The sequence below is a fragment of the Orbicella franksi genome, chromosome 12 (assembly GCF_964199315.1).
Source record: "Orbicella franksi chromosome 12, jaOrbFran1.1, whole genome shotgun sequence".
NCBI lineage: Eukaryota > Metazoa > Cnidaria > Anthozoa > Scleractinia > Merulinidae > Orbicella > Orbicella franksi.
In genome coordinates this window covers 25,095,340-25,119,744 of record NC_138156.1, presented here as the reverse complement: position 1 = coordinate 25,119,744, position 24,405 = coordinate 25,095,340, and the positions used below count along the sequence as shown (strand labels likewise).

Genomic DNA, 24,405 nt, shown 5'->3' with positions numbered 1-24,405 from the left:
AAGCATCGGGTCAGGCTTTTCTTTCTCTTTTACTCTTCCTTCCTCTCTTGTGAATTTCCCAGTATATTGCTGCTCTTTTCCTGAAATCTCTGAATACAGACAACTTCTTTTTTCCTATTAGTTGGTGGAATGGTTCAAATTAATAGCTGCATCAGTTCGAAACCGTTTCGTGCTAGGCTGTTCATTTGGCATGTTAATCCTGTCAAGCGGATTCAGCGCCAAGCCATTAAAACCGTGCACCTTTAACCTTCGCAATTGTTCACTATCAGTTAAAAACAACGCGATGGTATCTATAACAGTGTCTCACTCCTTGGCATTCCATTACATGCAAGGAATTAACACCTTTATCCAGAATTGATTTGCGTCAATAACGTTGTTAGTATTTGAAAAGCATATTTTCACTTTTTGCCATTGAAAACCTACATTGTCATCATCGTCATCATCATCATCAAACTACACAGTGAAACACTAATAGTGAGACACCTATGTTGTGGAAATATATTAAGATGCGCCTTCAGCTTAATTCAGTTCTTTGTTTCAAGGTATTTCTTTGTTTGATTTTCTCTGATCTTTGAATGTGGGTCAGACGAATGATAATTTCTATATATTTAAAACTTTTGGCTCTGACGGAACACTGGTGGATGCTTTATGTGAAAAACCTCCCTTTAATCTCTAATCAGTAAGATCGTCGCGACTTCGCCTTTGACAGAAGTACCCGCAGAGACGTTCAATGACAGAGTTCTTAGAAATTAGCCTAAGTGAAGTTGAACTCAAGAAAATTTTGTTGGAAAACATATTGCTCCATTTGTTTTGGTATGTCTAATTTAACCGTCAGCAAGTTACACAGTTGTAAAATAGTTTTAGAGAAGGAAAGTGTAATTTCCTGTCCAATTTACTATCTTTGTATTTCTTGAACGTTTTACTATCGTACATTTAAGTATTTTTTCACTGTGTTCTGGTTCAAAATCTCAGTGGCCAAAACTACTGAAAAGCAACATCCCCGTATTGCTATGTCTATTTATTATGGTCTAAAGTCCTCAGGGTTGTGGTGTAATTAAATAGCTTTGCTTTGTTTCTCCGTGATGTTTGCCGCACAAGAGCCGCGCCCCCAAAAATGAACTGTCTAAATGTCAATTTAATTCTTGACAACTGCTTTCTGATTATTTTAGGCTTGCTCTGAGGTTAAACAAACCGTTCTTTATTAGAAGAAGTCATCCGCCCTTCGGTACAGACGTTCCTTGCATCTTCAGTCTTCAAGCTCTTGAACATTCCTGTCTCGTTGTGAATTTACCAGTGTATTGCTGCTGCCTTTGATATCTTCAGATGCAGGTTCGTGTTTCTTTATTTTAAACTGAACTTTTATTGTTAATCTGGATAGAGTTTAAGTATAGTGTATATTAGTGCTGTTTGGGAATATTTGGACCATCGAACTAGGAGTTTTCCGTTATCGCTTACGAACATTCTTAGCTCTTTGATCTAAGACTCTTGTAATAACGCCGCCGCGTTGGCTGTGTTTCTGTATATCGCTATAAACGCAAGTATTCTACAAAGCGAATTAAGCAGTTAAAAGCCTTAATATCGATCGCTTTTGAATCCTTTTAAGAACCGAAACGTTGCCAAACTAAAGCTTTTAGAAGCGTTCAGAATATATTCTTCAGAGTGGAGCAACATTAACATGGAACCAATAGCTCTTGATACGTTATCTGGCAACTTCTGTATTCGGCGATCACGTTATTTTCCTCATCAGTGTTTGATGCAACTCTAAATAATTTTACAGAAGGAATGTGTAACTGCCAGCCTACTTATCTTTGTATTTCTGAAGGGTTTATTATAACATATGTGTTGCCGTCCCAAATCTCAGTAACCAAAACTATCGAAAAACAAAATCATTCGCGTATCAAAGAAGTTTCGTCAGGTTGCACGAAAGACACTCACTCCGGCCTTCTTGTTGCTAAAGTTGGAAATAGTTTTTCTTTCGTTTCTCCGTGATGTTTTCCGAGTAAGACCCACGCCCCAGCAAAAACAGTACTTACGATATGTCAACTGAATTCTTGACTGGAGACAACTTGTTCCTGTTTAATTGCGGCTTTCTTTGAGAACTTTAGAGAAACTTCTTATTGCCAAGGAGACAGGAAATAACAGACATTCTTTAACTGATATCACCCACACATATAGGCCCCTCCCCTCAAGCTGTCCCTTCATCTTTTAGTCACTTTTCCTCTGTTGTGAATCACCCAGTTTATCGCTGCTGTCTTTCTTGCTTTCTTTCTTTGACATCTGTGAATGCAGGTTTGTTTTATGTTAAAATGTTCAAGGTTAGTCTAACGAGTTTAAGTGTAGCGTTTTAGTGCTTCAAAAGCGTTGCTGTTTGACAATATTTGGACCGCCACACATGTTTGTTGCCTCGAGAACTTTCCTTAGAGTCGAGCAAAATGAACAGTAACCAATAGCTCTTGATATGTGATCGTGCGGCTTCCTCACAAGCTGGGACTTTGCTGAAAGACAGACAGAGCTCGCAGATTTGGCGTTGTGTTCTTTGCCACCAATCATGGATCGTTATCTTTGTTACTCGTCGAATTCAGTACAGTGCAAACAACATTTTTGGCCAGAAAAGAAACTATAATGCTATTGTTTCCAGCTGCTAGCACGATTGCATTTTTAGAAAAGTTTGCCTGATTTACTAGCGTACTCATATGAATACTACTGCTACTACTACTGATTCTTTAACTGAGCACAATGCAGTTCGGTTCAAAGCTCAATCAATCTTTAGTTGTTTAAGTACCGGGAAACTGTGTTTAAAAGTGTATTAATAAACATTTGAATTACAATTTTATGTAAATATTACTGAGGTTGAACTATCGAACTTAAGATTTTGTTTTTTCAAATCATGACAACTGCTAGAAGCTAAATGATTCCGATTGTTGTGTAGCCTACTGCACAGACCTTCTTTGGAAACGAGCGATTGAGTAACCCGCACAAAGAGAGGCTAATCAGCGGGAGTTACAATATAACTGGCAGTCTTTTTTCCATCGGCTTTTTCAAGTAGTTGGCAGAATGGTTTGAATTAATAGCTGTATCAGTTCTAAACCGTTTCGTGCATGATTGTTTATTTGGCTAAACTCTGTAGGTTAATCCAAGACCGTCCTGCGCCAAATCCATTAAAAACGTGCACCTTTTAACCTTCGCAGTTGATCACATCAGTATATCCTGTCAATTACAGCACCTCATGCCACGAAATTCCATTACATGTAAGGATTCAGTTAACACCTTTGTCGAAAAATTGAAATCAAACCCAATAAACAAAAAGAAACTTGTTTTGTTCAAATGACTGTTTTTGCCTATCCCAACCCCGTCGGTTTTTACATGGTGCAGCTTTATTTTTAAAACTCCACAGTTTTTCACTCGCGCGCTTTCTTTCAGATCTTCTATTTCGTAGCTTGGTCATTTAAAGACATGTAAAAAAATGTAAAACGCGCAACCTCTGCTGAGAAAGCACCATTTGCAACCTTCAAGACCCTTTTTAAACGTTGTTTATCTTTTCCATCTCATCGATCCTACCACTGTTGTATAACTGGCGCCAGACCATTGAAAACGTTCATGCACTCTTAACCTTTAGACGATCAGTCTTGGTGTCTATTATTACAGCTTCTTGTCACATGAATTCCATAACCTAAAAGCCCCCTCTAAAACTGAGCTGCAGAAAAACAGCAGAATCTCGTTTTGTCGCCCTTGCTTAGACATTTTTTCCCTTCTAAATGTATAGATGAACCAGTTCTAAAACGACAGTCATGTTGTTTCTCCTGACTTTGAAAATGCACCCGGCTAAGCATCCAGCTGGCGCCTACGTCAAAGCATGCTCGCATGAAGTCTTAGTTCTGTCCTCTTTCTCTGTTACTCGTGGTGGTAACGCTCGACGGACTAAGCGAAAGAGGAACTACCAGTAATCTACGTCTCGTGACACGAAGTACACAAATTAAAAACGAGAATCCACCTGGGCTTTTACAAAATATTAGAGCATTTCTGCTTATCTTTGCTAAAATCGGTTATTTACATCTCCACGTGTAAACTAGAGCGCGTCAGTGGAAAAAATCGGTTTATTTGTATAAACGCACATGTATGGATCATTAGACGTTGAGCAATAACAAACATATTTTAAAACATATCCCGATAAGCGAAAACTTGATTCATTTTTTTTGGTCTGGTAAATATTAAAACTGTCTTTTCGAGCAGCAATTTGGATTTGCTTTCCTCTTGCAATCTGTTTTGAAGAAATGAATGAAAGTCATATCATACGTTAGAATCTGAGATTTTGTTTGATGAGTCTGTTAGATTTTATACAGAAAGCCTATGTAGACTAGTTGTTGCATATACTTCGAAGTAAACCCGACTGCACAAATATATTTCCCGAGCGTTTACTTAATAGACTTTATATCTGGCCAAAACAACATCACAAAAAGCAAATGGACACGGTCTAGAACTGTAATACATTAAAGGCAGAGAAAATAAATTTTTCACGCTAATGCCAGGTACCTTTTAAATACCGCACACTGTTTTTGTTGGAAGAATCTTTTTTGTAAGAACGTCGAGGCTTAAGAGAAGCCAAATTTTAAAGGAACTCAGTCACGGTGTTTTCAGTTGATTGGCCTCGTACTAAATCTCCTTTAAATGGAAGGAAACCTGAAAATAACAGTTTGCTAAGATAGAAAAACATCAAAGAGAAAATAATAAACCATAGAGGAACAAGGATGGTCAAGGATGGCGAAGATTGACACAGATTGCAAACGACAAGTTTGAAAAATTTAGGCTAAATTTTCAAGATGAGCAAACCGTGACTGAGCTCCTATAAGAGCATAATTGGACACCAAGACGGAGAGTCACTAGAGCAAGTTTATTTTGACAAAATTTTGAAAGAAAAGTACTTGAGTTCTGGTGAAATGTAAACATTAAGCTTGTCTTATTCTATGGCTCATTACAGAACACATAAAAAAAAAACTTTCAGCCTTAGTTCGAAATTTAAACGTTTTTACCAAAATAGTGTGTTGCAATATTCGGCCACAATGTTCAATCTACTTGCACGCCTCATTCTAATCGAAGATGGTTTTTTTTTTTAAACAGATCCACTGACAGAGATTATAGAAAATGGAAACTCTTAGGGAATTTCTGGCACCTAAAACCTTCAACAGGATCAGTTACGTGGCAGTTATTTTCTGGATTCTATTTGGGGTAATCCTGCTTGGCATCTTTGCAGAAATGGAGAACAGTGATTTTCGTTGTGTTGCGGAAAGTGACAAGATGGACTTTGTCCGAGGAAAGTGTTCTGAGCAGTACGAGAAACAATACAACAAGTCCGGTTTTCCTGTCTATGGCTTCGTGATTGTTAATTTTGTTGGCATTGGATTTGTTTGTGTGATTTACTCCCATGTCGTTAAGTCAAAAGTCGATGAACAGCTGGCAGCCAATCGCCGGAGAGATGTCGAAAGACAAAACAACGAGAACCCACCTACAAGACGCGGACTGTTTGTGGCGTATTTTTGTCAACTTGTCACCAGATTAACTTTTGGAATTGTTTTCATAGTCCTACAAACTCAGTTGTTTTATCCTGACAACTTTCCCTCGGACTTTCATTGCCAAATATCAGGAGGCAGTGATGCGGCGAATGCGTCATCCGCCGGTAACACGACCATGTACGAGTGTCACAATCAACAAGCAACAAAGAAAACCTTCTGGGCGAAGGCTGTGAGCGTGCTGAATGGCGTTTTTGCGTTTCTAATTCTAATTGAGATCATTTGTATCTTGTCAAGAGCGAGAAAAGGGAGAAGATTCCTTGAAGACTCGCAGTTTGTGAAAGATCATCTTCCCGATCATGCGCTGCGACAAGTAGGACCATCACCAGAACCTGAACCACTAATATCATCAGAGCCCCAACGAGGAAGACCACTATCAGTAATGCAAGAAACTGAACCACAACTACCATCAGAATTCACCAAAAGCCTGAAGGAAAGTGTCAAAAAAAGCACGGAGGAACCTTCAGATCTCAACGCCCTGTTTCAAGGAAAGTACGGCGAAGGCAACAGAAATAAAGATCTCAAGTTAGATCGTATTTACACTAAGTTAGTTCTTATTCCAGACAGAGCGAAATATGACTTCACCGGGAATAGAAAGGAACAACTCAAAGTTTTCCCTAAGTCAATGGAAAATGTTCGACCGGTATTACGAGAAGATATATTTGCTGATGAAAACAAGAAAATCCTTATCGTTGGTCGTCCCGGGATAGGAAAAACTTTGTTTTTAACTAAGTGGATCAGGGACTGGGCATCAGGCAAAGCTTTAAATGATTATGACTTTGTTTTTTTCTTGAAGTTCCGCCAATTCAACTCTGTGGGAGAACTTAGCCTTCGAGATCTTCTATCAAGATCACAATATTCAGAGACAGAACGCTTGAGTGATGACGTTTGGAATCACGTCGTCACAAATCCCGAGAGAGTTCTAATCTTTTTCGACGACCTGAACGAGTGTCTAAATAGGTCAAGTGTCGCCAAACCGTCCTATTGCAAGAACGGGGAAAAACAAATGCCTCTCTCTGCTCTCTTCTACAACATAGTGAAAGGCAATCTCCTCCGCGGAGCAAGCATTCTGACCACTATCAGAACCACTGCCATAGCAGACGTTACAAATCTTCCTTTTGACAAAGTAATTGAAATTCTTGGCTTTGGATCCGAACAAGTTGAAGAATACGTGGAGAACTTTGCGAAAGATGCAGCAGAAGATGTAGCGGACGCAGGAAAGAACATATGGGAGCACATCAAGACGAACATGAACATATTGTCACTCTGCTATATTCCAGTGAACTGCCTGATAATTTGCTCATACTTGTTGCAAGTTCTGAAGTTCCACAGCGAAAAGGGTTTAACTGGTGTTGGCCTGACAGAAATATACCAAAGATCCATGAAATTTTTCTTCTTCCGGCACGATGAGCAATATCGCAACGAAGAGCTCCGTCGAGAGGACATTAACTCAAAACATTTGCCTCCTGAAGTGGAAATGAAAATCAAGCCACTGGCCAAACTTGCTTTCGATGGGCTGACACAAAAAAGACTAATCTTTAGACAAAAGGAAGTGCCCGAGGATTTGGTGAATAGCAGCCTTTTTCATCGCCTACCAGATCGTAAACTTGACGCCTTCACGGACGAAGCTCAATACTGTTTCATTCCCTTCACCATGCAAGAGTTCCTCGCAGCCAAGCATATAACCGAAGCCATGAAAGGAAGAAAATTGAGAAGATTCGTTGCTGACCACATCAAAAATGGTGAATGGCAACTCGTTTTGCAGTTTGTCGGTGGTCTACTTGGTGAGCAGTCTATCGACATATTTACCGACCTTCACCCTAAGACAACAGAGGAGAAAGATGGAGGCGGGCTGATGGATGACAATTCATTGGAGGGACGCACAGTTACCTGTTGGCCGACTCGCAGAGAAAAAGATTTAGCGGTTACATTAATGAAGTGTATCTACGAAACCAATGAATCAGGTTCAGTTGTTCAAAGTAAGTTAGAAGAGATTGGCTTTAATGCTGTAGATTTTAGTTCTTGTCGCCTCGCACCTGCTGACTGTACAGCAGTGGTTCATTTTCTTAACAGCTTTCAACAAATTTCGCTCATAAATTTGTTCCATAATAACATTGGCTCGTTGGGTTGTGTAGAGATTGTAAAGTTGTTTGACAATAGTAATTGTCAATTACGGGGCTTAAACCTCGGGGGAAATAACATAGATGATGAAGGTGTAAAGCAGTTAAGTAATGCTGTTATAAATAGTCAATTAAGCCGCTTAAACCTCGGCTACAATGAAATAACAGATGAAGGTGTAAAGCAGTTAAGTAATGCTGTTATAAATAGTCAATTAAGCAGCTTAAACCTCGGCTACAATGAAATAACAGATGAAGGTGTAAAGCAGTTAAGTAATGCTGTTATAAATAGTCAATTAAGCAGCTTAAACCTCGAGTACAATAAAATAACAGATGAAGGTGTAAAGCAGTTAAGTAATGCTGTTATAAATAGTCAATTAAGCAGCTTAAACCTCGGCTACAATGAAATAACAGATGAAGGTGTAAAGCAGTTAAGTAAGGCTGTTATAAATAGTCAATTAAGCAGCTTAAACCTCGCTAGGAATAAAATAACAGATGAAAGTGTAAAGCAGTTAAGTAATGCTCTTGTAAATAGCTATAAGTTACGCAGCTTAGTCCTCTGGGGGAATGATGAAATAACAAGTGAAGCTGAAAAGCAAATTAAACAGGATAATCCCAATTGCGAGGTCATCTTTTAAATTGTTTAGAAATGATTGCCATTGTCTTTCAACAAACTTAATCGAATAAACAAACTGCTAGGATTGTAGTTGTTGTGTAACCGAGTGCAGAAAACAAAACAGAAACTCTGTAAAATACAAAATTCCACGTAAAACAGTTTTTCATCGCAGTGACTTGTGCTTTAGGATACGAATCATGTTAAATGAAGATTTTCTGAGCTTAAATGAAGTAGCCTGACAACTTCATTACAAGGTGCTTAGATAAGATTTATTTTTGTGTTTGTAATTTGACATTCAAACACATCTTGTGTAAGATGTGGTTTTACGGAGTTTTTGAAAAAAAAAACGTCACTCGCTACTAAATAAAATTAAGAGAATAAGCTTAAATGTAACTCAACTTGAAAACAACACAAATTTCTCAGGCAAAACACTTTAATGAGCTACTAAATTCAAAGGAAAAATGACACAAAAAGAAAGATAAATGACATGACGGTTAGTCTTAGCTGTTTTTTTCGCCGGTAAGAATTCCAGTGCTTCGGCTTGTCTTCATACGCCATGTTTACAACAAAATTGTCTTTCAACTCCGAGGACTTCAAGCGGACGTAGCTTTTTACTTTTGAAAGTATTACTCTGTTAACAAACACGGCTCTCTTAACAAACACGGCTCAAACAAGTGCGAACAGAATTTCCTGGTCTTTCCCACAAGCGTGAAACTGGCAAACTGAATGAAACAACAACAGTTAACAACACTTGACTGAGATGTAGGATCGAAATTAACCAATCAAAAACTTGTTGTGTTTCCTGAGAGGTCCTCCTCGTGAGTTGAAAAACAACTGGCGCGCTCAAAAATACACAAAATGGTTGGACCATTAAAAATCAAGGGAAGGGATAGTTCAATGAATTCATGATTTTTTTCCTATCCTTAGTTCTGTACAGAAATGTCTTCTGCAGTGCACAAGCTCTGTACAATCTATATAAAAGTGAGATAAATTTAAATCTAAATATGATCCAGTTTGCTTGCAAGGAAAATTACAAATTTTGTAGCTCACTTTTCCTCACACCTGTCCTCCCTTTGTTTCTAATGGTCCAGCCCTTTATTAAGATAGTGCAACTTAGTTGATAATAACAAGCCAATCTCTTTCTATTAACCAGATAAATGTGCCTGATATGAGGAATCAACTGAATTTGAGACATTCGTAGTATTTTAAATTATCACATCTTTGTATTCAAATATATATATCTCAACTGTGTAATAGTTATTGTAGAATAGTGACGAACTTTTAGTACCAAGATGAACTTTTAGTATCTCACAATTACTTGATGAGATTTAGCTTGTCACCAACTATATATGTAATTAAGTGGAGCCAAGCTCCTGATTTTTCTTGTTTTAATTAAATGTTGATAAGGAAGTTCTGTGTTGTGGTCACTTAACAAACAGACCACGCTTTTCTATAGTCTACACTTTTATAGTGTTGTTAAATGTTCAAAACTGAAGTGGAACCACAAGCCACAGTTGAGCTGTTTCACTGCTAAGCTTTGAACATTTCATGACATTATTTCTATGGTCTATAAATAAGACTGTAGACTATAGAAAAATGTGTTGATTTTGTATTAACAACGAACAAAAAATTTATACAGCAAATTCGAGAGAAAATCAGTGTGAAATTGCATACAAGGGTGATAATTATTATCACGACAACATTACCTCGAGTCAGTTTTCTTTCTTTTCGCTCCCGTGTTAGCCAATATTATATTATATAATGAGATCAGACCAGAATGAAAATCATCAAAATACCCTTGTTCTCTCCTGGGTTACTGGGTTACTATTCCCCCCCCCCCCCCTCCCGAATGGTTGCTGCCTCCAATTGATAGCCACAGACTGGCAAAAATACCAAAGAGCAGCGCCCTTGAATAAGCATCTCTTTCATTCACAACAATATGGTGCTTATTAATGAAGCTTCATCAGACTGAATTTGTTCTAGGAGTATTTACTGTCCAGTGGCCTGGGTTGTTTGAAAGGTGGACAATGCTATCCACCTGATAAATCAGTATCCAGAGGATAGCGTGGTTTGTTTTCTTATCACTTATCCATTGGATAGCGATTTACCTGGCGGGTAGTGCTATGCAGCTTTTGAACAACAGGGGCCCGGTTCTCGAAGGTCCCGAGATGTTTTCGCACCCGAAAAGCTGTAACAAAATCTCCAACCTTATGACTTAAGAACTGGTTTATGCGCAAATTCTTATTATGAACAGAGGTTCCCTTCGTACAAGAAGTTTCAGGTGTATACACCTCTTCTTCTCTTTAAATATCGGTTAACTAAAAATGGCTGTCCAGGCCCGAAAAGTTTCCTGGGCTTTCAAGAAACTGGCCCTTGGGCCCTGGATTAATATGATTTTCAGTTCCAAGTGACTACATTTAGCTGTTAACTTTATCTTGTTTCGATTTACAAAATTGGCATGAGGTTTTTTGAGGAGCACCACTCTCAAATAAGTGCTGCCCCTAAATACTAGTTTTCAGAATCGATGAAGTCATAATCCCAAGTGTAGAGCGATATGATCTGGTGAAAATCAAACCGACAGAGTCAGAAGCAGAACTCCCATTCTGCTTATGACTGTCGCTTATGATCCAGTGAAAACTAGATTGTTGGAGTCAGAAGCAGAAGCGGTAGAATAAACCAATCACAATTTTTGATTCCAGGCCTTGTAGTTGGTTGGTTCTTGCTCTTCTGCTTCCAACTCTGACAATCTAGTTTTAACTGGATCATAAGCGACCAAGTCAAACATAATCTGAACTAGTGAGACAATCTCAGATAGCGCAGAGTGTAATGTATAGCTCTGGCGCAGTACTCATAACACAGTTCCTGTATAACCCTTACCATTCACTCCTGGTTTGTATTGACCTTGTTAGTCAGCTAGGGATTTTGATGAGACATAATCTTAGCAGTGTGTATGTTTGATGTGAGTATTTTTATTCACAGTCCAAGGATAACTTACAGTTAATTACTGTTTGTTAAGACAGTTTTCGAATTTTACTGTAGTGTTTTACATTGATTTTTGCCCATTTCAAATTAAATAATACATGTAAGTAGCGAACGTGACAATTTTACTCTTCATGCAAACGTTTGTAACTTGATACGTTTGTTTTCCTCGCAAAGGTATGTGACCTGATACTCTTGTTTTCTCGAAAACACACGGAAGATGTGCTTGTATTCTTTTCACAGCTGGAGATATATGGAAGAAAGTTGAATGTCAGATGAAGAAATGGAAGAGGAACGATTTGCTTTATTTAACATGCAAATTTTCTTTTGACCAATTAACAAGAACTAATCTAATTATTAAATTGTCAGAGAACAGCATGTTCTGTTGCCACCTTTGGCGTTAACAATAAAACCACTTAAATTTAAAATACACACTGATATCGATTAATGCAATTGAGAAGCGTTTCCACCAGAGGTATTGAAAGTAAACAGCACTACTTGACCGACATCTGTGAACGAGTGCCCTCAAAGACTGATAAAATTTATGCTTTCAGTAGGTGCCACAGAGTCTGCAGCAATATTTGAGCAGTTTCCTGGGTTTTTGTACAGTTTGACAGGTTTTAATGCCACTTACTCGGGGGAGGTTCAGCTGAGGGTATGAACTTTTTGGTCTCTTTGATAAAGACAATTAAAGGATGAAATAAATGCACTTGTGTAGTTTGGAAACAACAGATGATATTTCTTGAACCAAGTTAAGCATAATTCCAAAAGACACGCAGTCACAGTAGCATTCTTGTATTGCGCTAACGATGCTAGAACGCATGCGTATGACATATTAGGGTTCTACCACAAGGAGAAGCACACAATGGTAGTGTGTGATCTTGTATGAAATGTATCTTCCATGTAATATGTAGCTGACACTAACGCTTATTAATCTGCGCATGCGTTCAGAGCAAATATTGGTTTTGTTCTAAAGAGAAAAGTACCACAAGGAGAGCAAGGGGCTTTCTGAAACAAATATACTGGTATAGCCTTTTAAAGTGATCCAAGAAGTAACGTAGGTACGTATGCCACCCATTTTACGTAGTACTCACAAGTACCTACCCCATCCTACCCCCCTTGCTGCAAGCCAAATTAATTGAAATTAATTAATTGTACTAACGTTAAAGTTTACACCTTATTTCCATAGTGCCTTATTGTAAGAGTGCTTTAGCAACGTCAACCCCCAAACCATCCCAATAGTGCACTCTGCACTAAAAAATGATTCTTAAGACTCTAATTCCGTCGAGCTTATGACTCTGCTTATGACTCTGATTTTCAATTTTCACTTGGTCATTAGCGCTCTTAGGACTCCAACTATGACTCTGACTCTGTCAGTAGGGAAAACCAGCCTTAAAATACACAGCAACTCTGACACTAAATACCTAAAGAGTGCTGTGGAGAGGAAACAGAGGAAATATCATAGTCAGTGTCTAACATAACAGAGATATTGGGAGAATAAAATAACTTCATTAGCTACAGTTTATCACTGGCATCGCTCAGCTTTATTCACTTACAATATGTTTACACATTTGAAGATTTTGAAAGTAAATGCCGAACAATAAAACAGTATACTCTACTTTAGTGGAGTCCCAATTTCTCAAATCCTAAGTTTATTAAATCTGTTGATTAAATTACTTGAAACAAAAAGCCTTTTATCACACTCAAATTTTAAGAAAGGTGTAATCCACGTTCAAGCCTAGTGGTCCACATGGCTGGTGCTATTTTAATTTCTGTAGCATGAAGCAAGTAGGAGTAGTTCTACCCCAAATCTTAGATGCGATGATAGCCCTAAATGGGGTTACCCCAGCACTAGTTCATCAGGACCCATTTATACTTGCTGTTTAAAGAGATGCAGCTGTGAGACTATGGTGTTTTGTCCAAGATAGTCTGCACAGCAAGTGCTCCCATACGAAGGCCTTTGTCTACATTCTGGCCACACACAAATTGGAGTGGGAGTGAAAATATTGATGGAGAAGACCAACCCCTGCTTCTTCAAAGATTTTTGCTCCTACTCCAATTTGTGCACAGCCAGAATATGGAAAAAGCTTCTCGCATGGCAATGCTTGCTTCGCAGGCCAGGTTCTGTTCTGCTGATAAATTTGGCATGACATCTTGAAATAATACCTTGTTTTGACAAACAAAGATCTGTATCTGTAACAAAAAGGGTGTTGTACAAAAAAACTGTTCACTTAGTAGCGATAAAACAAAACCTTAGGTTCATATTATTTAATGTACTGCATTGCCACTTACAGTTTTTCAAGCTTTAAAGTTTGAAAATAATTTTTGCCTGCCTAACTGGATCAAGAAATTGGAATTCCATTGTTCATTTTAGTTAATGTGTACTCAAATTCATCACATTTGCAAACAAGGACAGTATCAGCTTGAATCACAGACAGGCCATAACAAGTGTTGCTATGTTCCTTGATTAAATTATGCATATTGTCTTTAGATTAATAAGATGATTGTGTCTGTGGCTGTTGGTAAGGCCGGTCATACTGGCGCCCATATCTCTCCTGCCAGTTGTACCGATCTTGCCTGTCCTGTTTTTCTGGCCTGTCTTGTCGATCATAATGTTGCTGATTTTGTCGACGATAGCGGCCTTGACCTGGAAATTAGTAGAGAGTGGGTAAGTCAAGCAATTAAAAAATTAAAAAGGCTTCCTAAAATACTCATTTAGTAATACGGGTTATGCCTTTTGCACTAACAGTCTCCATTTAACTGGAAATAACACTGGCCCAGAAAGGGGTCTTGCGTTTCTCAGGCCTTTTGTCACACTAGCAAACTGTTCACAGGCAAAATAATCAAACATTAAGCACTATATGTAGACTTAGTGTGAGAGACACCTGTAAAAGTTTTCCCAAGAAGAAAAGAAGTACTCTAAGCAGTTCATACCTTGTCTGTCCTTGAACTGAACAAATCCTCCATGTCTTGTGTCATAAATACGCTCATTGTTTTCTACCAAAGTGCTGACCTGAAAACAAGTCGTAAACACTCTGTATTAAAGTTGTTTCATAAGCTGTAGGTTGAAAAGCTAATAGCAGGGGTTTCATTAATGTTTTCAACAGGAAGGCAACTGGTTTTCACAGGTGGGCAAAACTATTTGATCTGAAATTCTTTATAAGAAAAACTTTCCACTTGGTGATCAAACCAGCAGGTCAAAATAGTCTTCACAGCTGGTCAATTTGCTGGTGCCCAACCCTTAATGAAACACCTGGCTAACAGGCTACAGTATTTAAGATTTTACCTTATCAGCTAATTGCAGCGCCAAGCTCTGAAGGAGAGAAGGCTCGGCTCCTCGGTGCATTACAACTGTCTGAGTTGGCTCATCCCAAGAGGCCTGGAGTGAGAACACAACCTTGCTTAGAGTTGAAATTTGAATTCTTAATGACCACTCAACAAACTTAATTAAAACAACTAATTTTTAATAGTTATGATATGAGCCTGCCCTTACCAGCAAATGATCAGTGACATTGCTAGCCAAAACTCAGGGCTTGTGAAGACTGTTGGTGTATGTTAAATGTCAGAATTCCACTGATACCATGGTTGTATAATAATTCTCCAGAAACCTGTTTTGATTTTCTTTGGTGAATTCCATTTAAACTCCAGCTTCGAAGCACAATAATCTTATTTTAAAGTTAGACACAGAGGGAAATTGTTCTTTATTACAATTCTCTGACATCTTAGTAAAATTTGCACTTAAGTGGTGGACTGCAAAACCTTAAATGGTTATTGCACAGGGCTCTAAGCAAGATTAGAGGACATGGGGTTCAGACCCTAATCCCAAGCGGTGAGCCTTACATGTGTGGCTTTCTCTACGCAGATGTCAAGATTAATTTTTAGATACAAATTACTTAAACTGTTTGACTGTGAAAATAATAATAATAACTACTTATTATCTGAGAGTGAGATCTTTATGGGAAAATCTCAGACTGAGACCTTGCAGTATTGACCAAGCAATAGCGAGGTCTATACGGTAAGGTCAAGGTAATTCTCGTGGGCATTACAGGAAAATAATGTCCTACGATTAGCCAATCAGAGTGCCTGTTATATCAGATACAAGAACAAGCCATATGATAATAATAATAATAATAATAATAATAATAATAATTGAAAAAGAAACAATATCACAAACCTGCAGCTCTTCGTTGATGATCATTTTGCTGATAGTGCTGTGCACCACAGATGGAGGCAAATCAAACATTTCAGCCAACGTATACAAACTACAAGTAAAGACAACAAATACATACTTGAGCTGACACTGGCACACCAATCACAAATAGAACGGATAAAGATGGTTGGATAACTGGCCATTTATACCAGAAAAATAAACCATGGCTTCCACAAGCTGCAGCTTACATAAGACGTGAACTGGACCATTAATACTAGCGGATATTATATAAGATGTGAAGTGCTCCTATAAATGATTTCTGGCTTATTCATGACTAATGCCTTGCTTTTGTGCTGGTTGTCATAGCAATCGCAGAATTATGCCAGCTGTCATGCAAGTGGGAAAAACTTGGGCTTGCTCAGTGTGAGGTTGCATCTTAATTAAGCCCCAAACAAGGAGTGATACCATTTTTATAGTGTTTCCCATCTTATATAAGCCATGAAGAGCTCAAAACCCTTGTGTTACACAAGCCACGGCTTACGAAAGATGTGAACTGGTACTGTTCATATGGTAAGTGCATGACTTATGTAAGCTGCAGCTTGTGTAAGCCATGGCTTATTTTCCTCATAGAAATGGGCTTTTTATTTTCCTGTTGATGTAACATCAAACAGCATTGGTCCCGACTTGAAAAGATTTCATGACAATTATTTTCCTGCAGATAAAAAGTTCTCAAGAAAGAACTGATGCTGTCTTACATCAAACCACAGCAGGAATTTGAACTTGTCAAACCATCTTTCAATCCAGTCACCTGGTATATCCCCTTTATTATGATAAAGATTGCTAATTCTGACTGATTTCCTCAAAAGATACTGCTGCTTAACCTATGTATTCTGTAGGTTTCTTTACTATGACCATGATCAAGTTTGTCTTCCTCTGTGTTACGAAAAATTGCCTAAGTCTAGTTTTAGAACAATCTAGAGCCGGAAGTCATTCAGCCATGACCAATTTGTATGAGAACATTCTAGAACATTCTGATCCTTATGTAATTACTCAAATTAGAAACTGTGTCAAACTACTTAATTTAGCTTGTAATAGAAGTTTCTGGAACTTTAAGCCTCATGTATGTTAGAGCGAGAGTTTCTGCTGTAAGAGAGATTGATTCAAATTTGAAGAAGCTTAGTGCTGTAAATTCGCGAAGTTACCTTACGGAAATAAATTACTTTGTTGCTGTTACCAGCGATACTGAGTTCTGTCTGGAAACAACTCTGCTCTACAACGATACTCGTAACACTCTGGTCAAATCTGACAAAATATGCAGTAATGTCCACACAAGGTGGATAACTAAAGGTTTATCTACCACGCCTGTAACACTGGGCTCAGTAACAAAACATACTCACCTTGTGGGAAACATTATTGTAAACTCCTCAAGGATGGCCCATCATTTTCTGGAGGGGGAAGGGGTTGGTTGGGCAATTTCCAATAAAAAATTCCTGCACAGCAAAAACTGCTGCAGAAAAATCTTGTAAGGGGAGCCATGGGGAAAAAAAAATTAAGGAAATTCTTTCTATTATTTTTATTTGGATTTAGACATTAAAACAATTCTTGCACAAACTATTGCCTGACTAAAAAAATCATGCACAGCTTAAAGGTGAGAAAGAAATGTCATGCCCCCCAAAATTGCCCAACCCCAACTCAACAAAAATATAATGGTCTGTCCCTAAATATCGGTAGAAGTAGCATGAAATGGTGTGATGTGATCTTGAGTACAAGTGCTGTGCATGGTTGAGGAAAGAGGGCAAAATCCAGGGCTAGCTAGCAGAGAGTAAAAAATAAAATAAAGGATGATCTAAAGAAATACACCTTTATGAGTGATATTCAGAGCGAAATAAAGCAAACAGGATGTTTTCAAGAAGGAATGCTAATTTTGATTTTGACATTACCAAGTGAAAGTCAGGCATAACAATTAAAAGAGATTTTCATCAAGAATATGATGCACAAGTTTTTCCAAATGAGGTAGTGTGTATTGTAAACATTATATGCATTGCTACATTTCCCCGTTCCTCTGAATGTTTAAGTACCTCAATGAGTCATACACGCTGTTATATGTGAACAAATATGTTCTCAGGCTTTCCTCTTGAATTTTCCTGTGAGAAAAAAAGAAAAGCCAATTTCACATTATTGATGATTGATGTCACTTTCATACAGTATCTACTATGCACTTGATCATACATCCAATTTTTTATATTGAGACCTAAGGGCAGAAGCTAAAAACAGACATTACCTTGTCAACATTTCTTGTACTTGCTCCGTTTGGCGAAACAATTTCCATACCTATCATGCCACAGAGAACGGTTTTTAACTTGGTGTATTTTTGCCTTAATATGTATCTTATTTTATATATACTGTAATTATCATCTCAATAATTCTTATTTATTAGTTTTTTAATTCTTAGTCAGCGGGACCCCGTTGATAACGGTACTTTGTACTGAAGGGTTATCCTGGGTAAATATTTGATTATTATCATTATCATTATTATTATTAATTATTATTATTATTATTATTATTATTATTATTATTATTAACAGTAATTGGACCAAGTGGAGTACAATTCAGGGAAAACTCACCCAAGTAATGTCAAAATCGGACAAGCATGAAGCACAAGGCTGATTTGAAATTACGAGCACGATTTCTTCCAAATTGTATGGTACAAAGTCCAATTACCAATTACATGTAATTGTATCTATAACAAATTTCGGAATTAAAAATGTCTCTTGATTAATTCTTTTGAGCGAACACATCTGTAGCGCTTTTCATAAGTTTTGAAAACTTTAGGAAGCATTGCAAAGGAAGCCATTGAAGCCTGCGTAATTGATGTGCGAATCCCGTGGTATCCAATTACAAAAAGTTCAAATTGCATACCTGTAATTGGACACCCAGGTGGTTGCGTGCTGGTTACGTGACAAATAGGTGGGTGGAGAACCAATCATGATCAAGAATTTTGTTATAGATATTATTATTATTATTATTATTATTATTATTGTTGTTGTTGTTGTTGTTATTATTATTATTATTAGAAAGAAAGATAATCTAACATTCACCAAGCAATCCAGGCAGCCAAACAACCAACAAACAACAATAATAATAATTTATTACTAGTTCTTTTTAGGCAAGGCCAGAGTAAACTGTGAAAATTGCTGGTAGGTATTTCAATCCTGGTTGCCTCAAAATTTTCCAAAAGTCAGTTAGGGGCTTTATTCCATGCACCCCTTCAGTTAATGTTTTAATAGTTAGAAAAAAACATCTGTCATATTCGAGATAATCCTACATTCTTTCCCGACCAATAATTAGTTTTTTTAGGAGAAGGTTGGTTTTAAGTGGACATAGTTCCAAAAGTTTCATGTTACCTTGACCGCTAATATGTAGTCCTTGCATTGTTTCCAGTCTCCCTTCTTCATGGCTTTGGATGCAGCTACTACATGTTCACGCATACTCTCTGGAGGACCTGGGATTAATCCATAAGGATATAAGTCAGTGGCCTGTTAAATACCATGAAAATAGACTGCCAAACATCCAACAACTTACCAACAGGAACAAAGTATCTTTTTCATAATATATCAAACACAAAAGACCATGTTTGAACACATTTCCAAACACTGAGAAGAGAGTGGAAAATACGACACGTAGTGGAGTATTTTTGACAAAGTTCAGGGTGTTTAAAAATTTGGTCAAATACTGTCTTAAGTGTTTGATATATCTTCTCAATCGAAACTAAAACTAAGGAGAAAACAAAAAAAATGAAATCATGAAAATCTATGCTAATTAAGATCAGATATCCAAACACCACCACCGTCATGATTTCCTTTGTTTAAACTTGATGAATTATTTCTACTTTAAAATTCATTAAAATGAGTCTGAGAATTAATTTTCAACAAACATAAGCATGACATGTTCTCCAAAATAAAACAACAAGACTTCAATTTATTTATTACACTTGTCATACAGTGACATCAAGGGAAAACATTTATCCCAACTGTTTCCTGTACTGACAAAACCTTGTCCCTTTAAGAAAATGGCCTGCATATTTACAAGTCAAGGAAAAACAGCTTCATGTACTAACCAACTAACGTTTGCTTTTCACTTTGTCGTAACTGATAGTGGAAACTCTTGCTAAAAATACGTGGTCTGTAGTCATACGCATGGGCTGAAAAAAAAAAAAAAAGTAGAAAAGTTATACTAGACTTGCAAGTCCTTCCTCATGCAGTGTAGAGCTGATATAATATAATACACTAAACTTTAAACAAAAAACAGAAAAGATCTTCCTGATAAAGCCAGATTTAGTAAGAGGGCTGATAGGGCCACAATCACTTTGTTTGTCTAGTAAATCTATCCCACAATGCAGGAAATAGATTACTACGTCTACATTTTTATTCTCTGGGGGGTGTTCCACCTGCTTGCCCCTAAATTGTTGGACTTGCACATAACAATAATTGGAATGTTTTGTTTTGAACACATACCGGCCATCCAAGGGATTTCCATTAACATTGCTGAAGTAAGATAGACACACTCCAACAGCTCAAGGTTTATATGCATGTGGAATGGAACCTGGAATTCAGATAAAACAACAATGACGGGGATCAAAAGGGACACTATTGAATCATTCAAGTAACTACCTCCTTTAAAAAGAGGATAAGTACCAGGGACAAAACTGGTTTCACATCACTACACATAATAGGAAGGCACAGTGGCCTCATGGTTACTGCGCTTGTTCTCGGATTGAGTGGTCTGGGTTCAAGCTCTGGCTGGAGAAATTATGTTGTGTTCTTGGGTAAGACACTTCACTCTCAGAGTTCCTCTCTCCACCCAGGTGTATAAATGGGTACCGAAAAATTTAATGTTGCGGGGTATTCCTTTGATGGACTAATATCCTGTCCAGGGGGGAGCAGAAACACTCCTAGTCTCTTTACGCTACAGAAACTGGAGAACAAGCTATGGTCTGATGGGCTACTTAGTTCATATGCAGACTTCACCTTTTTACACACATTACTTCTCAAAACAGTAACACTAAGTAACAAAACAGTGACAACATAGCATTCAAGCATGACTTGCCCGCAGAACATACACTGTATGACCATTGTAGAAGAACAAGACCACTCAGATTGACCAATCATAAACATTTACCGCACAGAGCATTTGCTGAACTACAATACAAATGTAAGCAGCATTTTTTTTTAGATCTCCATGAATGTGATCACCATTTCATTTTATCCATGCCTCCCCCCCCCCCCCAACAAACCCCTTCACCACCTTCTATTCCAGGAGGTCCATCCATCTGCTAACAGAAATTATTCTGGTTACAATACCTGTCTTCTCTTCTCAATCTTTTCTTGTTCTGGGGTTCTCTCATACTGTCTCTGCTGCATTAAACCCTAAAAAGCAATTTCAAAAAATGTACTGCAATTTTTAGAATGATGTTGTGCTCTGTTAGAAATAGATATCTTATGAGATGTTTTGGTGTGTAGCATTGCTGTATATTTTTATGAGTTGTGCTGTATTTTGACGAGCCCTATGGGCTCGTCAAAATACAAACATCAAATAAAAATATAAAGCGATACTACACACCAAAACATCTAATAAGAGATTTGTTATCCAACTGCTGTAGTCAATAAATTCATCAATGAAAGGGGGAGAGTGTCACAGTTTTGTGTACATTCGCTGACCTGTATGGCAAACAGGTTTTCTACTGTACAAATAACAAAATCGCTGAATATTTGTACTGTTACTTGGATGGCATTTGCTGCAGTTGGATAACAAATACAGGTTATTGACTGAGCGTGAAGTCAAGATGGCTGGATATTGGCCAAGTTCTTATTTCGTGTGTTTATGGCCTGAGACGGAGTGAAGGTCATAAATTCGAAAAAACAGAACAAGGCCAATATCCAGCCAGCTTGATCAAACAAGCTTAGACAATAAAGGATTTACTGTATGGCTTTCAGGGAAATTTTCTTGCAGGACACGGCAGGTAGTCCCCAGTGGGCAAGATAGCCCCATCTTGCCCGCTTGGGTAACCAATCAAAGCACAGAATTTGGTTCATCTTGTCCACTCATGGAGCTAGCCATATAATAACTCATAATATTACTGGTATCTGTCTGTTCAGCAATTGTTGTGGCCATTTACTAAACAGGCATTATATCACACAGACCTGCGCAAGAAGCTCTTTAGCTCTTCCACTTGACTGGACATCATGCAGTGCATTGTGGGCATCCTTGATCATGCCATGCCTGAAGGCACACAGGCCAAGTTGTACCATGGTCCTGTTGTAGAGAATCTGGATGGTGCAAAAACAACACAGATCATCAGAGAATAAAGACAATTGTCAAATAGTTGATTTTGTATTGATGAACTACATGTATCAAATTCTCAGCAACGGCATTAAGAAATGTATTAATAAATTAACAAATTAAAAATATATGGAGTTCATATAACATTTCACACTTGTGACAAAAGAGAAGAGCTCCTAAATTTTCCTAAAATTTTAAATGCTAAATTAGCTAATAAATGCAGGTATCTTCAAGAGTATGGTAATTAATTGAACAAAGTAAATACAGAAAACAAGAGAAAGAGAATAAAATATATTTACTGCAAAAAAATCCTAAGAACAACAGTGAAAGAGAAAAGCAAACAAATAAATGACTGTATGAGTTGCTTTTATTACAATACTGGGCAAGAAATTCTACATTGTATGTTTCATTTACTAAGGCTAAAGACAAAAATATTGACTGTGGCCAACTCTCATGAAACATGCGGCAGTGTGAACACCGGATAGTCTTAACACAAGACTAGTCTGATATCACTTCTTCTACTGCTTTATCTACCACATGTGTAAAACTCAGCTCAGTAACCACAAATACTAAGCTTGTGGAAAACATATGGATGCAATGAGATATAAGTTTCTAGTTCAAGTAAGCTGAGAATTAAAATATACACTGTACCAGTGTCACTTAATTATCTCTTTTGATTAATTTATGACAATTTTTTGGCAAATTGTCAATGGTTTCTAAGCTAAATTGCAAGACCTTTTGGAGACAGAGATGCCATTTTTCAGGTTAGTGTGGCATTTGACAATGCTACTTCCAATGGTTCTTCCATTTTGATTGCCCATTTGAAATGGGGATCAGGGTTGGCGTAGTGGTGAGAGTGCTCCCCTCCCACCAATGTGGCCCAGGTTCAATTCTGGCCCACTGTCATATGCTTACTCTGAGGGATTTTCTCCTGGTTCTCCCACTCTCAACATTTCCAATTTCCAATTCAATCATGATAGAGGATCATCTACATGAAACCCAGCTTGGACTGATGAGGCTTCCTCTCTAAATATTATTATTTATTTCAAAAGTAGTCCAATATCAATCAAAGGGTAGCCAAAATGTTGTTACACAAACCTGCGTTGGAATGTCAGAATGTTGGATGGTCTCCTGTAAATGTGACATGAGCATCAGATCACGAGCCTCAAACCAGCGATCATGTAGAGCATGGTGATACACGTGACAGAGCATGGCTCTAGTTCGGATACGGTCTGAAGTGTCGCGTGAGTAGATGAACTTGCACATCTTATCTACCTTCTCGGACGAACTGGGTCCTTCTTTCTTTTGTTTTTCAGCTGGTTGTTCCGTTTCTGTTTTCTCACCCTCTGTTGAGTCCTTATCTGCTTCTGCATAAATAAGGACCAAATTAATTACTGAGTACATTGATGTACTATGATAACAGGGTTCGTAGCCTTTTTCAGAAACAAATTTCCAGGACTTTTCCAGGACCTTTCCAGGACTCAGATTGATTTTTCCACGACTCTAAAATTCACATTAACCCTTTCACTCCCATTATCTTAATGTTAATTCTCCTTACTGTCTGCCATACATCTCATATTTTTTTACTTGAGTTTAACAGATTTCCAGAACTTTCCAGGACCAGTAGCCCTTTTCCAGGACTTTCCAGTCCTGGAAAATGCCACAATAAAATTCCAGGACTTTCCAGGTTTTCCAGGACCCATATGAACCCTGTGATAAGTTTAGCTCCAAAAACTTAAAGTTGGTCCCCCCTTCACTATAGTCCATGGCTCTGGTCTAGGAAAAATTATGAGGGGCCCAACTGAGGTTGCTAACCATGAACTCTAGGTGTCCAGCACTTACGCTTACAGTATATGACAAATGTAAGTTTTTCCAGTCACCCTGAGGTAAAGTTAGTAACCTGTGGCACCCAGGCACTTCTGGAGCACAGCCCTGATAGTCATTGACAGCAAGCATTACAATATTTTGCACCTTTCCTTTCCTTTGATACATTTATTTGTGAGTTAAAAATTTCTTCAGATGTGCCTGCAAAGTAAACCCTTGAAATGATTTCACAAAACACACTGCAACTCACAATCCACACACAACCCCCCCCCCCCCGTCCAAAAACAAAGAAACAACAGAAAAGTACCCAAGGATAACTTGCACATGGTACTAACCAGTTTCCTTGTTTTCCTCATCATTTATAAGCTCAGCATCAATCTAGAAACAGAATGACAGTCATAATTTATTCTATGTAAAGCACTTCGCAAGTACATGTACTTTTCATCCCAGGTACTTATCATATGGCCAGTCAGAAGCCCGGCAGTATTTGCTTGAGTGTCATATATTAATAATTATTGGCTTTGCATTACTACACCACATAATTGGCTTAAACTCAAGCAACTTTTTCATCCCACTATGCGTCAAGCTACGTGTATTTACTTTGATTGGTTCATTGAATTGTCTGTGCTCTTAATCTGTGGTTGCCTGCAGTAATTTCTCTGGTTTGGTTTCTGAAACTCAATTGAAGGGGTAAATGGAATAAAGCCCTGGGTGAGTTTCGGAAAACTTTGAGGTAACCAGCATTGAAATACCTCCAAGCCATGGTTGCAGTTTACTCTTGTCTTCATCACTGTCCAAAAAGAACTTGTAATGATA

At 37.9% G+C, this 24,405-nt stretch overlaps 2 protein-coding genes across 4 annotated transcripts in view; one reads left to right on the top strand and one right to left on the bottom strand.

Moving 5' to 3' along the window:
• The first annotated feature begins 1,236 nt into the window (after positions 1-1,236).
• Positions 1,237-10,115, top strand: LOC145464304 (uncharacterized). The gene has a single exon (XM_081448151.1). The coding sequence runs from the start codon at positions 5,140-5,142 to the stop codon at positions 8,317-8,319; it is 3,180 nt and encodes a 1,059-aa protein (XP_081304277.1). The 5' UTR covers positions 1,237-5,139; the 3' UTR covers positions 8,320-10,115.
• A 2,678-nt stretch (positions 10,116-12,793) lies between these two features.
• The window catches only part of LOC145464283 (eukaryotic translation initiation factor 3 subunit C-like), a 29,575-nt gene continuing 17,963 nt past the window's right edge, over positions 12,794-24,405 (bottom strand). For 2 of the 3 annotated variants that reach the window (XM_081448126.1, XM_081448127.1), the window contains exons 17-29: positions 23,925-23,967; positions 22,864-23,132; positions 21,627-21,752; positions 20,787-20,852; positions 19,941-20,028; positions 19,544-19,627; positions 18,831-18,928; positions 17,708-17,757; positions 17,505-17,570; positions 15,451-15,538; positions 14,563-14,655; positions 14,211-14,289; positions 12,794-13,923 (exon numbers count right to left, since the gene is read on the bottom strand). In XM_081448126.1, coding sequence (XP_081304252.1) covers positions 13,769-13,923; positions 14,211-14,289; positions 14,563-14,655; positions 15,451-15,538; positions 17,505-17,570; positions 17,708-17,757; positions 18,831-18,928; positions 19,544-19,627; positions 19,941-20,028; positions 20,787-20,852; positions 21,627-21,752; positions 22,864-23,132; positions 23,925-23,967 — 1,305 coding nt within the window. In that variant the 3' untranslated portion in view covers positions 12,794-13,768. Of the gene's footprint in view, positions 13,924-14,210; positions 14,290-14,562; positions 14,656-15,450; positions 15,539-17,504; positions 17,571-17,707; positions 17,758-18,830; positions 18,929-19,543; positions 19,628-19,940; positions 20,029-20,786; positions 20,853-21,626; positions 21,753-22,863; positions 23,133-23,924; positions 23,968-24,405 lie in introns of those variants that run through there. The other variant, XM_081448128.1, reaches the window with a different exon arrangement.